Raw genomic sequence first — 17,190 nt, 5'->3', positions numbered from 1 at the left:
GAGAAATACTACTTTTATGGAGTTAAGGGGGTAAATAAGACATTCGATGAGTTGGAGGTAAAATAATCAATTTGAACAAGTTAAGGGGCTGAGAAAGCATTATTTGGTAAATTACACCCATGGCCACTGAGCTTTACCCATTTTCACATTATGGCCACTGAACTTCATTTCTTCCCGGTATGGCCACTTAACGTCTCAAAATGACCGTTGACGGCTAAAAATAAAAAATTCAAAGCGTTAATGATATTCTAAAGAATTTTAATTTTTGAAATTTTTCGTTTTGAGGTCATTTGGTTAAAAGAGAGAAAGTGAATTTTTAGAAAGAGAAAGCTCTAAAAAATGTGATTTTCGAAAAAAAAATGTGGTTTAATGGTAAATGTCGTTCTGAACAACTTTAATTCTTGAACATTTTCATTTTAAGGTCGTTAACGGTCTTTTTGAGAAATTAGTTAAATTTGAGTGGCCACCGGTGTTAAAAAGTGTAAAGTTCAGTACCATAACGAGAAGAAATGAAGTTCAGTGGCCATAATGTGAAAATAGATAAAGTTCAGTGTCCATGGGTGTAATTTACCCAGTAATATTAATATGCATCCTGAATACCAACGAATCCATTCCTCCCTTTTACCCATTCATCACTCCAAACAAACACGACCTTATTTTCAGATAGGGTTTCGCCTTCATTTTTATTTCTCCTTTGTTTTTCTTTAATAGAAATAAAAATTCGAAGGGTTGTTTGTTTGGCTCCTTTATATTGGTCCCCATTTTGTACTCTCTAATATCCTCTTTTAACTCCGTCTGTCAATACCGAGTCGGAAAATGGCCGCCACGCACTAATTCTACTCATATTGACTAAACTGACCTCGTCGGAATCCCACTCATTCCGCCGCCGTTACTTTTAGTGCTATTACCTTTCGCTCCATTTTCTTTACCTAAAAGTATCGATCTCCTTCGCCATCAGTTTTAGTGAGGGAAGGACAAAGAGAGAGAGAGTGTTGTTTTTGTTAGGGTTTTGCGTGGACTTTTCAAGTTTGTATTGATGGACGAGAGTCTTCTTGACGATATTATACGGCGGCTGGTGGAGTCGAAGAATGGTAGGACGACGAAGCAGGTGCACCTACAAGAGACGGAAATCCGGCAGCTTTGTGCCGCATCCAAGGAGGTTTTTCTCAGTCAGCCTAACCTTCTCGAGCTTGAAGCTCCTATAAAGATTTGTGGTAATAGTTGTAATTAGATGCTCAGAAACTCGATTTGGTTTACTCTATGTTCTCTAGGTGTTCGATTGCGATTATTTTTATTCCCTATTTTAGAAGTTTTATTGAGTATCTTGTCAATGTTTTATACGTCTCTGCACTTTGATTCCATTCAAGCTTTGGAAATTTGAACTTCTCGCTGTTTGATATCTGATAGCTGCTAGAGATGGGGCTTTTCTATGCATGCGATTGTATTCCGGAATTTCCATCCCTACGAAACAGAGACGGCAGGGTGTTCACTGGATGATTGAAGGAATGATTAGTCTGTGGCAAGCCTGCCAAAAGTTTGTTTTAGACTTGTGATTGTATTGGCCTCGCTAGAGTCTTGGCTTTGGTTGATGAGTTTCATAATGAAGTTATACTACTAGTACATGCATAGGGCGGCTTATGTGAAATGTGTGATCATCGTCAAATAATTTTGTTGGTAACTATCAAGATTTTGTTTTGGCTTATGTTTGCATGTTATGTCAATTGACACGTCATCTAAATGTAAGTATTAAGATATATCTTTTGTAATTGTTACAGGGGCTTTTCTTTTCTTTTTGAATGTGTATAGAGATTTGGATGATTAGAGTCAGCTTTATAATGAAACTTTTTTCCGAAGTTCTGGATACATACTTTCACTATTACAAGTATGAATCTGAAAACCATTTGTTTCCAGAATCGATTATCAGACAAAGGGATGTATTGATTCCTAACTATTGGCATATGATTAGGCTTTAAGTAATTCACATTCTTGTTAATATACATTTTTCAATGGTAAAGGGCAAGTGCTTGTGTTATGGTTATCTTCTTTGGTACACCTAGTTTCCATATCGGTCTAGACAAAAATTCTATTTCCTATTGTAAGAGTTGGCTTTTTGCTCATTCAAGAGGCATTATTTATCTGGTGGTGGAGCTGGTCTTGTTATCACGCCATAGCCATTTTAGGTAGATGTTAAGATGATATTATTCATAGACACGTGGGTTTCCGGGGGAAATGCGCCCTTGTATGACGAGACTGATTAATTATATCATCAACCACAAGGGAAAATTTTCCTTTTCCTTTTTTTTTTCTATGACAACTTTCGTTTTCTAATTGGTTGTTAATGATGGCGTCATCATTTTGGACGGTCAATTTAAGAAAATGTGATGTCATATGCTTGCATTTTCTTTCTGTGTTTCGACCCAATATATGCTTCGACTATGGGCCAGCTTGCTTATATTTTTGTTCCCTTAAACTAAAAGAAGTCTTGGGCCACCACATACAAATGAATATAGTTCTGAATTGTGTTAGAAGTGCATATTCGTTTTAGCGTAGACAACCCTATTTCTTCAATAGGATTGTCTGTTTTTGGGTCACCTAATTTTAACTAATTGCTGGAATGCGGAATGTTTGGTGCATACATAGATACATTTAGCATTCTATTTTTACTTGGAGATGTTCAGTCATAATTGGTTAGTGGTAATAATTTTGGAAATTTATCTGGAGATGTCAGTATGCTTCTTTGTTGGGCAAGCCCTCTCAGATTCATTGCCAATTTAGCTTCTTTTTGTTATTTAATGAGTCAAATATTCTTTGTTAATTAATGAGCTCATGTACACTGTTTGTAATGGTTTGGCAGGAGATGTTCATGGTCAGTTCTCAGATCTTCTACGCTTGTTTGAATATGGTGGGTACCCACCGGCAGCAAATTATTTGTTCCTGGGAGATTATGTTGATCGCGGAAAACAGAGCATAGAGACAATCTGCCTCCTCCTTGCTTATAAGATCAAATACAAGGAGAATTTCTTTCTCCTGAGGGGCAATCATGAATGTGCTTCAATCAATCGTATATATGGTTTTTTTGACGAGTGTAAGAGGAGGTTTAATGTGCGCGTCTGGAGGACATTTACTGATTGCTTTAACTGTCTTCCTGTTGCTGCTCTGATAGATGAAAAGATTCTTTGCATGCATGGTGGATTATCTCCTGATTTGAAAAACCTAGACCAGATTAGGAATATTGCTCGCCCTGTTGATGTTCCAGACCAGGGCCTTTTATGTGATCTATTGTGGGCTGATCCTGATAAAGATATTCAGGGCTGGGGAGAGAACGACCGAGGGGTTTCATATACATTTGGGGCTGACAAAATTGCTGAATTCCTTCGGACACATGATCTTGATCTCATCTGTCGAGCCCACCAGGTAATGTTACTTGAATTAATCTCAGTACTAGAGTTTATGTGTGTACGCATTTTCAAACTATATTGATTGTTGATCTATCCAATTTTGTTAATAGAAGCATTGGACTGTTTTCCAGTGTTTACATCAGTGACTTTTGAATTTGTGTTTACTTGTGAAAAGTCGATGTATGCAATGTGGAAGGTCATTAAGTTTGTGCATGTTCTATGCATCTCTGCATGCATAGAGCATATCCTATTAGTTTGTTTAATGATATTGCTCCCTTAATTTTCTGTTGAGCCAATATAAGGAATTTTTTTTAACCATTAGCTGGACCATACGTTTGTTCTTTAAGAAAATCACGTTGTCATTTTATTTGGTTTGCTGGTGCTGTAGTCTGTGCTCATTGACATTAGATCTATGTGATAAGTAGCATATTGATTCTCAATTAATGTCTATGTCTTTCGGGGTTTTTTTTTCTTTCTTTTTTGCTATTTATGAGAGTGATTAATAGGTTGTTGAAGATGGTTATGAGTTTTTCGCGAAGCGACAGCTGGTCACAATATTCTCAGCACCAAATTATTGTGGTGAGTTTGATAATGCCGGAGCCATGATGAGCGTGGATGATACGTTGACCTGTTCCTTCCAAATCCTTAAAGCTTCTGAGAAGAAAGGAAAATTAGGATTTGGTAACAATGCGTTGAGACCTGGAACTCCACCTCATAAGGTATGTATCTTGATTAACTGAGCATATTATAACTAGACTTCGAATAACTTCTCTGTCGTATAACTGCTTTGAATAAGGTGTATGCTGCATTTGTGATCACTCGAAGTTCTGCACGACTCAAGTATCAGACAAAAGTTACAGAAAGCCAAAAATTAAAGACATGAGATATTTTCATTTGTTATTTCAGTTATAAATTGTGTTGTCTTGATTATATAGTTTGGGCGAAATTGGTTTCGTAATGCCTACTTTTGCTGCAAAATGCAGCGAAGTGGAAACAGAAATCTTCCAATCACCCGGCAATATAGATTCCAGTACCAAAATTCTGTCAATTTCTTACACGATTTACACAAACATATAATCAATCATGTGGAATATATTGATTATATAAGACAATTATAACACAGTAACCTGTTTTGACACGACAACACGATTTACACAAACATATATAATCAATCATGTGGATTATATAGATTACATAAGACAATTATAACACAATGACCTGTTTTGACACCCGTACATGTTTCTCGGTTACAGGGGAAGGGTTGATTTATTTGCACAAGTATTAAAGAAAGATCTGAAGTGGCAAATCAAATGGAGTTGATCTATACTGCTGGATGATTTTATGCAGCTTGGCAAGATCACAGAAGCTATTAGTATTTTACCTTAATTGACAGAAAAGGTGAAAATATGAAGGGATAATGTTAGTGAACAAAGTCAAACGAGCTGAGGCACTCAATTGGGTAGTTATCTTTTTTTTTTATTTATGTAAAATGGAGCTTCTGACTTTATACTCAACTTTAATTGGATGGCAATGACCTCTCATCCTCTGTTGCTTGCAATTAGGTGAAAACTTTTTTTTTTTTTCTGTTTCCCTTTCCACTTCGATTGGCCTACCTGATTTACAGAATTTGAAAACGTCCAATTTGTCCCTTTTTTTTCCTCAATTTGCGCCTGTGTTCTTTATCTAGTACCCCGTTAGTCCCATGGAAAACATTTTTTTTTTCTAACATTCCATAAAATAGGCGTAGCTAATTTTAGTTTGTTGATTTAAGAATCAATTTAATCACTATAAGTATCAATAATATACTTGGTTTCATCTACAAAAATAAACTATGTGTTTTGACCGATTTAAAAGATAGTTTGTGATTTCTTGGGTTTCTATCTCCCCGTGGTATTTAAACTATAAGTAATGGTAACCGGACAATCCTCAATCCTCTAGAGAAAAAGTGTTATAAACCATTCCACTCACAACTTCTTTTGCCTTATTCTTTTGAGTCTCTTTTGTCACACTCAGAATTTGTCTTCCTTCACCTTCAATAACTCGCATAAGAAAAAATATGTCCAAGAGAGAGACATACGGAGAGAAATAGATCAAAAAACAATCTCCATTGACTTGATGTTTCTTTTCTTTTCATTAGTTTTCTCCATTTCGTTTCTCTCTCTAGATGTCATTGTTAAGAGCTTTTTTAACAGATAGAGGCAAAGCATCTCACTTTTATATTCTAGAACTCCAGTAATGATGTTAGGGAACAAAAGGAGAACAATAAAGTAAATGACAAACATTCAAAATCCCTTAATGTTGGGCGAATTCCGCAAGTGCACGGTTTTACTTGTAGTAATAAAAGATACCGATTCCACAGATAACTTTTTATAAAAAATTAATGTTCTGATTAAATTCGTTTTTTCGATGTTAATAGAAAAATTGTTAAATGTTTAAATTGTTTCTAAATCTTACAGAAATTACATTTAGATTAAAGCTTATTTCAAGCTTAATTTATATTAAGCAAAAACACAACTTATAACTTTGATTTGTTTAGAAAATATATAATAAATTACCAATTTTCTCAAGGAATTGAACTGTAATCAATCTTTCCTCTCGGTCTAAGACTGAAAACCTTAATCAAATTCGGTGTTTATATCCGATTAATCGACCTATCGTAATGACCAAATATAAATCCGAATTTGCTTAAGTGTTCAATGAAGTTTGCATGAGAAAATACCAAAATCTCTTTATAAATACTTTTGCATGTATACACTTGTTAGAATTACTTAACAGAGAAGAAGAAGTTTGAATGACATTTAACTAGGTATGAGTTTCAGGTTCTCAATCCTTAACTCAACTTCGTAGGTTTGTTAGACCGTGGGTCGCCCCCAATCCTGGTTTTTCTCGTTGAGCCTTCGAAATAGCACCTCTCTGTCGATCTACGAAGCATAAACTCGACTTGAGTAATCAGTGTAACTCTTTGAAACTCTGAATTCTTCCTCTATTTATAACCTTCCAAGAGGTACGCTGAAGAGACGTGTCCGTTAGTGAAGAGTTGCCTCTATCCGGATGAAAGGATGCGTCGTTTGGAGATATAAACATGGAAAATGTGCTTAAACAGCTTGCTGTCCCTGTAGAGATTCAAGAATCTCGTACGTGACAAGGGGAAGAGGGAAGGAAGGAAGTGCGCATCATGGCTGCTCCTAGGCGTGTCGCGGTCGAGATTTAAGGATCTCGATAGTGACATAGACTCTTCTTTTCCTCCTTTGTTTATGTGCTTCAATTCTCTGACGTGATTTCTGATTCTCGTACGTGATTTTCATTAAAGCTTGATTTCTCACTCATTTCTACTCCATTTTTGCTCCTATTTGGATTTTTTCAAATAATTAACACCTTGCACACAAACAACAAATACCAGCATGAAATCTTTCCAAAAGAATATAATTAATATATTTTTTACATGAAATTAATACATTTATGCATGCTAATTTAGGTATATTTTGGGCTTATCACTTAACCCCAATACACCCAAAATCTCACAATTCTCCCTTGAAGAATATCACTCAAATTAGCAATTTAGTGTCAATTGCTTGGATGATCAAAATCTATGCCAAATTGCCAATGCATGGTATTTGTAGAAAAATTCTGGGATGTGAATGGAAGAAATTAAAGTAAAAAATTACATGAGAATAAAAGAAAATAAAAGGGGCTAAAGTTGACATTGACCAATTTCGGCAGGTGGTCTTGCTGTTTAATTTCAAAGCATCTACACAAATCTCTACATTGATTTGAAATTTCACAAAAGTCTTCTTTCGTAGTAATACCCTTTTGGGCTAGCTCACTTATTGCTAATACTGATCAAGTTCAAGTAATGCTTGAACTTAGTTGTTGGAGGGTGCTTCATCATCATGACGGTTGGATTATCCGCAGTACAATTTTATTGACAGTGATATTTCCTTCAGAAATAATGTCTCGAATAAAATGGTACTTCACATCAATGTGTTCCGTTCTTTCATGAAACATCTGGTCCTTTATCAAATATATAGAATTATGGTTATCACAGTGAATGATAATTTTCTGTAAATTTGAACTGAGCTCACCAAACAAGCCTTGTAGCCAAATAACTTCTTTTATAGCTTTAACTACAGCCGTATATTCTGTTTCAGTAATGGAGAATGCAATTGTAGGCTGTAAAGTAGCTTTCCAACTGATAGAACTGTTACCAAGAGTAAACACATAACCTGTGATGGATCTTCTTCTGTCAATATCACTTGCATAGTCTGAATTAACATAACCTGCCACTATCTTCTCACTCATTCTAAATTTTAAACAAGCATTAGTAGTACCCCTTAAATATCTCAGAATCCATTTCACAGCATTCCAGTGAACTTTACCAGGATTGGACATATATCTACTGACTACACTAATTGCATTTGAAATTAGTGGACGACTACAAACCATCGCTTACATGATACTACCAACCGCACTAGAGTAAGGTACATGTGACATATATTCAATATCCATTTCAGATTATGGACAGATTAACAGAAAGTCTGAAATCATCAATAAGTGGAGTACTTACATGTTTAGCATTTTTCATTCAAAATCGCTCAAACACTTTATCAAAAAAACTTCCCTAAGTTAAACAAAGTGTTCCTGCAGCTCTATTTCTATGGATCTCAATACCAAGAATTTTTTTGGCAGCTCCTAAATCTTTCATCTCGAATTCACTACTCAACTTTTCAATTTGTTGATATCAGATATATCCTTGGCAACAATAAGCATATCATCAATATAGAGTAGCAAATAAACAAATGAGTCATTTACAAGTTTTGTGAAATAAACACAACTATCATATTGGCTCCTAAAATAATCATGCCCAATCATAAAGGAATCAAACCGCTTATACCACTGTCGAGGAGACTGCTTTTACCCATACAGTGATTTTTGTAACAAGCAAACATAGTCTTCTTTGCCTTCGATTTCAAAACCTTCAGGTTGTTGCATATAGATGTTCTCCTCAAGTTCTCCATGTAACAAGGCGGTTTTAACACGAATAGAACTATGTTTAATAACATGAGAGAAAACATCATTAAAATCAACTCCTTGTACCTGATTATAGCCCTTAGCTACTAATCGTGCCTTGTATCAAGCATCCTCAATGCCTGGAATGTCATCTTTTCGTTTGAAGACCTATTTACAATCGATAATCTTCTTATTTTTTGGTTGTTTCACCAATTCCCACGTTTTATTTTGGTGAAGAGATTCCACCTCCTTTTGCATGGCTATCAACCATTTTCTAGAATAACCATCGGACATGGCTTTTGAATATGTTGAAGGATTGCCAACTCCTTCAGTCTCCTGCACAGCAACACAAGCAAAAGTGACATAATGTGCTAACCTTAAAGGCTGCTTTCTTTCTCTTTCTGACCTGCTTCTAACAACTGAATGCTCCTTTTTTATAGTTGCAGATTCTTCTACTTCGATAGACTTTGTCAATTGGTCACTCAATAGAGATAATAAAGAACATAATGAAAATCTAAATGTCTTTCGGACGAACACAACTATTACAGTGATTGTGTATTGCAAATATTGCTCAATAAACACTTTGAAAGTTTTGATTTCTAACTTTTGTCCTTTTGGTGAAAAGTTTTCTGTTGTAGAAAGATGGTCTCTTTTGTCTTGAGTCGCACTTCTGACTCAGCAGACGTACAGTCTGCCAACTTTCCAATTTAAGCGTGTCCATATAGAGATTGAGGGGACATGGCTTCTATAGCTTGTCCTTTTTGCCAGTTTTGGAGAATTAGCGTGATTGTGACAAGGTCAACGCCAGCTGTCTGTTGCTATTGCTTATGGGCTTCTGATTTCGTTGGGCTTCCTTCTTTTAGATCCAGAAGACCAGCCTTTGGGCCTTTTGTTTATTGTAAGGCCTATTTCATTTATAATTGACCTAAAGCTTATGTATTAAGACATTAAATAAACATAGTTAGCTTAAATCAAATTTAATTTATTTTCTTTAATATGAATATTTTTGGGGATCTAATTTTCTTAATTAATTTATTTTTGTCAGAATAAAAAAACTCTTGGAAATTGTGTTTCAACAATATAATCTTGGGAAAATTACACAGAAATTCATCTTTGAGAAACTATATACAATTATGTCAAATCATAATTTGAGATTATGTCAAACTAGTAAAATCAGTACTTTTAATATACTTCAAGGATTGAAATTTATAAATTAGAAGTCTAAAATATATTTTCTAGGGTTTATGATTTATGAATTGGAGTATATAACTTTTAAATTATGGTGTAAAATCATAATATATAGAGAATAATGACATATTAAGAATTAAGTTGGGTGATATGACTTAGTTGTAATTTTATACTTAATTATGATATTCATGTATTTGACCCTATAATCTTCATCATTTAGGCACTTTTGGATATTCAGATCATAGTCTTTTTTTCTGCAACCACATAGATGTAATGATCTACAAACAAGATCAATAATTTTCGCTCTTGGTAAATCCGAAAAAGATATAAGTGAAAGGATTATTAAGAACATATGTAGTTCAAATGGATAAATAGATCGAGTAGAATATATGAACTCCAACTAAAGTAAATTTAACAAGCAAAGAAAAAACACCAAATCAGTGGGATGAGGAAGAAGGAAGGCAAACTTCCTTATTCCATCTCAAAGTAGATCATCAAAATAAGGGAGTTTGAGGCTTAGTAAATCTTTAACTTGAGAAGAAGAGTTCGTGAAATCTTAAAACCAAAATGAGATGAATCTAAGGAGAGGGGGAGTTTCTTTATATGATAAGTGACTGATCGAAACTAGAATTATTTTATAAAATGGATTTGTTTGTCATTTTTTATTGTTATTTAATTCTTTAATTTTTATTTTTTTTCTAGTTTTATCCCTAATCACTAGCACGTAATGGCATTGCTATTAATTTGATGAGAGTAGACGACACTTACATGCTTCTAAACATTTATTTTACTTGTATGAATAGACATATATTTCTTATTTTTTCATGTAATTTTCATGTGTTAACAAAGACCTAAGAATATTTTTCATTGTTTTAATAAAACATTTGTTTTTATTATAAGAATAAACATTTGTTTTATGTGTATGGATTATTAAAGGAGAAAATAATAGCTATAAAAGACCACTGCATTTATTTATCATTTTAAACAATCAAGTAATTACCAATTGTTAGCGGTCACTTAAGTTTTACCAAATATGTTTACAACTAGTCAAATATGCTAAACAAAAAGGTAATCAACTAACTCCTAAACTCTAAACATTATTTATCAAGCATGCCATGTGAGAATTTTTTTAATAAAATGGTATGTGTAGTTTCAATGTCAGTAAGAAAAGTATTTGTTGGGTCCGCCTAATGTTTCGAGATTGACTTGTTCTGGAAAGATTGACATGAGCTGAGTCGGGCCTTAGTGTAAACTCGAGTAAATTACATACGTGGTGTACAACATTTTACCTCTCTTCAAACTTTGGTGTACAACTTACAATTTTGCACACAAATTGTACAACCTTTTGATAAACTCCCACTAAAGTGTACAATTAGTAATTATGACGGTAAATGTGAATTCAATGTGCTACATCAGCAATTTGACATCTCTAAAAGCTAAAAATTGACCCACCTAATATGAAATTACTGTTATACCCTTTATCACATACCATTTTTCTCTCCTTCATCTCTCATTCATTTATTCTTCTCTCTAGCACTTCCTTTATCTCTCTAAAACCAGTTGTCACCCCACTTCTCTCCCCTTTCTCTCTCTAACTCCAAGATCAACATTCCTATGATAGCAACTTAGCCAAGCAATTCCTTAAAGACTCAACACATTTAATGTTGAGGATTAAAAGAAGTGTGATCATGTCTTCAGTTGATGCTTCACTCTCTAATAATCCATTGGGAATGGAGTGGAAAGTAAAATGATGATAATTGGAAGAATCAAGGGAGTTGAAATTAGTATGAATTATAACAATAGAAAAGCCTTTTGGATATAATATATTTGTGATTTGAATCATGGGATTTATGTGACCTTGTAAAGGTAAAGGAAACAATATTGTTCCTATTTGCTGCATACCATAAGACTTATTCATAGTTGTTTTAATTAATAGTGGCTTAATTGCTAACAATTTGATTTGTGGTTCCTTACTCTTATACTCCCTCTATTTCAAAATAATTGTCACATTTGACCAAAGCACATATATTAAGGAAATGATTGATTTGCATTAAATTTATGCAACATGGACTAGAATACCCTCTATCTCTCTTCATTAATAATTATCATTTTTTGTGTCTCTCATTAAATTGAACCTCTCTCCATACATTGAAAACTTAAAATAGCAAAAAGTTTAATTAATATTAAGCTCATTAATAGGGGTAAAATAGGAAAAAGTTGCATTGGAAACTAAACCTGACAAATAATATGAAATAGAAAAATTTGATCAAAAGTGACAATTATTTTGAAATGGAGGGAGTATTATTAGTACGGTTAATTATAGTACTTGAAAGTTGTTGAATAATTGTTGAATTTGTTTTTTCACATCAACAATATCAACCTCCAAGTTTGGAACTTGTTCCACATCAATAGACAATTTATTTATCCGATCCCTCCTTTAAAAAATAGTAGATTCTTGTTTTCGTAATTTAAGCTTCAACTTCTCAATCTCAGAGTTCTTTTCATCCATAGTAAGTTTCAAGTCTTGGAGTTAGAAAAAGAAAGGGAAAGATAATGGGAGAAGTGAGGCTGTAAATGGTTTTAGAGAGCGAAAGGGAGAGTTAAAGAGAATAATAAATGAAGGGGATATGGAGGAGAGATAAAATGATGGATGTGATAAATGACATTGATAACTTGTGAAAAAATCATTGATCAGAGCACTTTCCTGTGAGGTACTGTTGCGATCGGTCGGGAACACTCTGATGCCAAAGTCAGTAATATTTCTGAGAATAAACTGTAAGCACAAAGCAGGGAATCAGTAATTTGATCCCAGAAAGATGGAGTATTTATATAGGCTTCTTTAACCTTCAACATTAATGGGGAAGCATGTGAAAAGTCGTGTTTAATAAATGACTTCTTGATGGTTATTAACTGTTGTGTAACAGTTCTCATAATTGCGGATGTTAGTGCCACTTTGTCCTTTTGGCATCTTTGTATCTGCCCTAGAGATTCGTCGACGGATGCTTATCCATAAGAGTATGGATGACAGATCTTTTGATACCTAATCCCTCTTAGTATGTATCTTTGCTCATGGCGGCTCCCTCATCCCTTGTTTAATTATGCTTTTTCCCCATGTATAATATTTGGATGTTATCAAATGGATATGTAGATGAACAGTCATGTCATTACTCATCTTTAATTGCTATTAATTGTCATCAATTCTCCATTAATCCCAACATTCATCATCGAATGCCTTAGAGTAGGAGGTATTCGAACAGTCAAGTCTTTATTCCCCTTAATGGTCATTAATTGCCATTTAATTGTATTTATTCTCATTCATAGATGGTTATAAAGACGTCTTTTGGTATGCTTAGAACCGCCAAGGCATATGTACGCTCTCCTTGAGAATAATGATGGATCCCTATTACTCGCTCTCATCAGGCGTATCTTATTATGACATGTCTCATCATGGTCCACGTGGCGTGGTATAATGTTAGAGATTCCTTCATTTTTCTTCATTATTGCATATTCACCCTTACATTAATTATCATTAATTCAATATTAATCATTCATAAATACCTCTTTTAGAAGGAATAATGATTTGTCATTATTTCTATTATTTTTCCCTTATTCCTCGCTATAGAAAGAATAATTTGGGTTGTTATCAGACATAAAAATAATTTTCATATTAGATGGATCAAATTTTAACTTTTAGAGAGGTCAAATTGATGACGTGTCGTGTTGACTTCGCATTGACCGATCACAATTACAGATTGTATATTTTAATGGGAGGTCATCAAAAGGTTATGCAGTTTTGTGTGTAAAATTGATAGTTGTACACCAAAAATGTGAAATATGTCAAATGTTCTGTACCGTTGTAACAATTCATTTCAAATAACAATAATAAATAATGGAAATAAAAACAAAAGCAATTAATGGTAGTCACCACCTAATTAATGCTATGACAAATTAGTTGAAATTATGTACATATCATCACAAGAGAGATATGAAAGATGTAGGGTTAGTTTAGCATTGCTTTGGCCAAAAGCATTTGTTCTAGTGAAAATTGTTGTGAGATGCTGTTAGAAAAAATACCCATGAGAAAAAATAATAAATGTGAGGTAATTGCATGATAAAAAAAACTAAAAAGTAAAGAAACAAAAAATAATATATATATATATGGCAAAAGTTAAATTGAAAAATAATTGTCATTAATTATTACATTGAAAAAATAAATAAAAGGATGTCATTATTAATCATTAATCTTTTTTTTTTACTAATTGATAATTAATTACTCCATTTTATTCTCACCATAACATCTCATTCCCTCTATTTTCTATTCCTACCATATTGAAAGAAAAAAATCTCAAAATGAATGTGAAATAGTGGGAAATATTATGGAGGGAATGAGATTTTTTTCTTGACCGAAAATGAAATGGGATGATGAGAAACTCAAGTTTATTTATTCTTTTATAATTTATTATCTTTTTTCTCATGAATTAATAATCACTTCATTTATTTTTTCAATCAAAATTATAAAATTTCTAAGGGAAGATGAAATTGTGGAAATAGAAAATAGAGGGAATGAGATGTTATGGTGGGAATAAAATGGAGTAATTAATGATCAATTAGTTAAAAAAGATCAATGATTAATTAGTAAAAAAAATGATTAATGATCAATTAGTCAAAAAAAAGATTAATGATCAATAATGACATCATTTTATTTATTCTTTCAAGGTAGCACTTAATGACAATTATTTTTTTTATCTAGTGTCCCAGGGCGCCCGTTAACGGGCTCGTGTATATATATATATATATATCAATTTTTTTTTTTTAGATAAATTGGAAAAGCTATTTTCCAAAAAGTTATAGATGGTAGTTTTTTTGAAAGGAGCTTTTAAGAAAAACAATTTTCTATTTACTAAATACTGTTTGGTCTAATACACAAATAACCCCTGAATTTGTTCAAATATTGCAACTGCTCCTTACAACTTTCAATTGTAACAACTTACCCCTTAAACTTGTTCAATTGTAAAACATAACCCCAAACTAGGAATTTTTCTACCCTGTACTTGAAGCAATCGTTTTTACGTTTTTCCGAATTCGTATAACGTCAAAGATCTGATTATCACACTCCACGAGTGTTGCAACTTTACGATTGCTTCAAGTGCGGGGTAGACAAATTCCTAATTTGAGGTTATGTTTTACAATTGGACAAGTTTAAGGGGCAAGTTGTTCCAATTGAAAATTATAGAGGGCAGTTGCAACATTTAGACAAATTCAGAGGGTTATTTATATATTAGGCCATGCCAAACATGCCGTAAAGAGAGATTAAGAAAAAAATCTTCCAAAGAGATTATTGAGAGTTAATGAGGAGAGCAATGTAGAGCATTTTGGAAAACCATTCAGGTATAGAATTTTATAGGAAAATTATTGTATTTGAGATTTTATAAATTCTCTTGTATTTGTTCTTAGTTGCTCCACTAATAAAGTTTCTCCTCTTTCTGACGTAGACAAATTGACCGAACCATATAAATATTGTGTTTTAAGTTAGTCTGATTATTAAACTTATCTAATCCAATCCCTAATTCTAACACAATCCATAGAATTTTCTAATTAAAATAACGACGTGAGATGCTATGAATTATCTACCGAAATAATAAAGTTAGATAGGAAGGAAAAAAATGATTGATTTAGAATAAACTTCAACAATATTATCATCTTGGGTAAATTAAAAAAAAAAACCCTGTGGTTTCACTTATTGACAAAAAAAGATCTGTGTTTTTTCTTTTATCAAAATGGGGATTGTGTTTAAGACCGTTAACTAACACACGAAAAAACAGCTAACCCCGTCAACTGAGCTGACGTGACAGAGGGTTTTTTGTCCAGTTTTTTTTCTTTCATATAAAAGGCATCCCTTTCCATCAATAATCGATCACCAATTCAATTTAGGGTTTTTCCCCAATTTAGGATTTAACTTCTAGGGTTTCTCAATCTATGAAAAAATTGGGGGAAAACCCTAAATTGAATTGGTGATCGATTATTTTGATGGAAAGGGAGACATTTTATATGAAAGAAAAAAAAACTGGACAAAAATACCCTCTGCTACGTCAGCTCAGTTGACGGGGTTAGCTGTTTTTTCGCGTTTTGGTTAACGGTCTTAAACACAATCCCCATTTTGACAAAAGAAAAAGCACAGATCCTTTTTTGTCAATAAGTGAAACCACAGGGTTTTTTTTTGGAATTTACCCTATCATCTTTGTACTAAAAAGATAATTAGAACTTTAAACTATTAAATCATTAATAAGGCTGTACTAAGCGAAAATCATGAACGAGTCTCCATCCATCACAACTAAAAATCACCAATTGAGTCCTTATTGAAAATGATTTAATTGAATAGTTTCAGACTTTCTTCCCTATATTTATTTTGAGCCAACACATAGATTATTACAGTCCATTTCAAATAGTCACCGCATCTGATTTTAGGATAAAATGAAGACTCAATTGATGATTTTTGCTTAATTCAAAAATCTCATTAATTTTTTTTTGAAGTGATAAGGTACCAAAATAGGCATATGATTTTTGGAAAAGTTAGGTTCCACATACAAAATAACACTAATATAGGCTTAACGTTTAAAAAATGATACCAATTTAGACCTCGATAACGGAAGGTGGTACGTCATTCACATTACTCCGTTAAGTTTTGTCAATGTATGTGGAGAGAGAAATCAGAACTTAACGACGTAATATGAATGACGTATCACGTCCCGTTATCGAGATCTAAATTGGTACCATTTTTTAAACGTTAACCATATATTAATGTTATTTTGTATGTGGAGTCTAAATTGATACTTCCAAAAAACTATGTAAATAATTTATTAGGCTCAACCTTTTTACGCAACACATTATTTAGCCCCCTTATTTTCAAAAACACATTATAAGGTCCTTATGTTTTATCAATATTAATCATTTGGTCATTTTGTCTATTTATTTTAGATTTTTAACTGAAAATATCTTAGTTTTCAGATAACCACAGTACTATATAAAATGGTCATATTACTCTGTCATTTTCTATCTATCTATTTACGCTAAATATACCAGTTAAAAATATAAAAATAAATAAATAGAAAGAATAAACGATTAATATTAACAAAAAAATATAGAACTCATCATTTATTTTTTTAAAATAGGAAGATTAAATAATATGATACGTAAAAGATGTAAAGTAATAAATTATTTATTCCAAAAACTATAAACCTGGATTTTGAAGTTTTAATTTAGGGGGTAGAAAATGTGTCTTAACAAGAAAATGGAAAAGATTCGAAAATAGAAAAGATATGCAACCCAAAACTGGCGGCAACATAGCTCTCTCCAAATTCAAAATTGAGCTGTCAATTTTTGTTCTTTTCGAGACAATTGAAAAGATACCCCTTCTTTTTTGTCCATTTATATAACAACTCCTTCCCTTGCAAGTTTTGCGTGATATAAGGAATTTTTTTTTTTTTTTTTTTTAATTAAATTTTAGGTTTAATGTATTTTTTGAAGAAAGGTTTAATGTATAAAATAATAATATTTTAGTTTTAATATCCGTAAAATAATATCAAAGAATTCAGAAACT

The 17,190-nt window shown here is 32.8% G+C and overlaps 1 protein-coding gene across 1 annotated transcript; it reads left to right on the top strand.

Annotated features, from left to right (window-relative positions):
• The first annotated feature begins 636 nt into the window (after positions 1-636).
• On the top strand, positions 637-4,986 carry LOC136210873 (serine/threonine-protein phosphatase PP1). The gene is made up of 4 exons (XM_066002300.1): positions 637-1,214; positions 2,855-3,414; positions 3,905-4,117; positions 4,652-4,986. Exons 1-4 carry the CDS (start codon positions 1,037-1,039, stop codon positions 4,661-4,663), a joined length of 963 nt encoding a protein of 320 aa, XP_065858372.1. The 5' UTR covers positions 637-1,036; the 3' UTR covers positions 4,664-4,986.
• Positions 4,987-17,190: the final 12,204 nt, after the last annotated feature.

This window comes from Euphorbia lathyris, chromosome 1, assembly GCF_963576675.1.
Source record: "Euphorbia lathyris chromosome 1, ddEupLath1.1, whole genome shotgun sequence".
In the NCBI taxonomy this organism is placed as follows: Eukaryota; Viridiplantae; Streptophyta; class Magnoliopsida; order Malpighiales; family Euphorbiaceae; genus Euphorbia; species Euphorbia lathyris.
This window is presented reverse-complemented; position numbering and strand designations above follow the sequence as displayed.

Coding starts and splice junctions, on each gene's coding strand:
- LOC136210873 (XM_066002300.1), top strand. CDS start 1,037: ATGGACGAGAGTCTTCTTGACGATATTATACGGCGGCTGGTGGAGTCG. Junction 1,215..2,854: donor AGCTCCTATAAAGATTTGTG/GTAATAGTTGTA, acceptor ATGGTTTGGCAG/GAGATGTTCATGGTCAGTTC. Junction 3,415..3,904: donor TCATCTGTCGAGCCCACCAG/GTAATGTTACTT, acceptor AGTGATTAATAG/GTTGTTGAAGATGGTTATGA.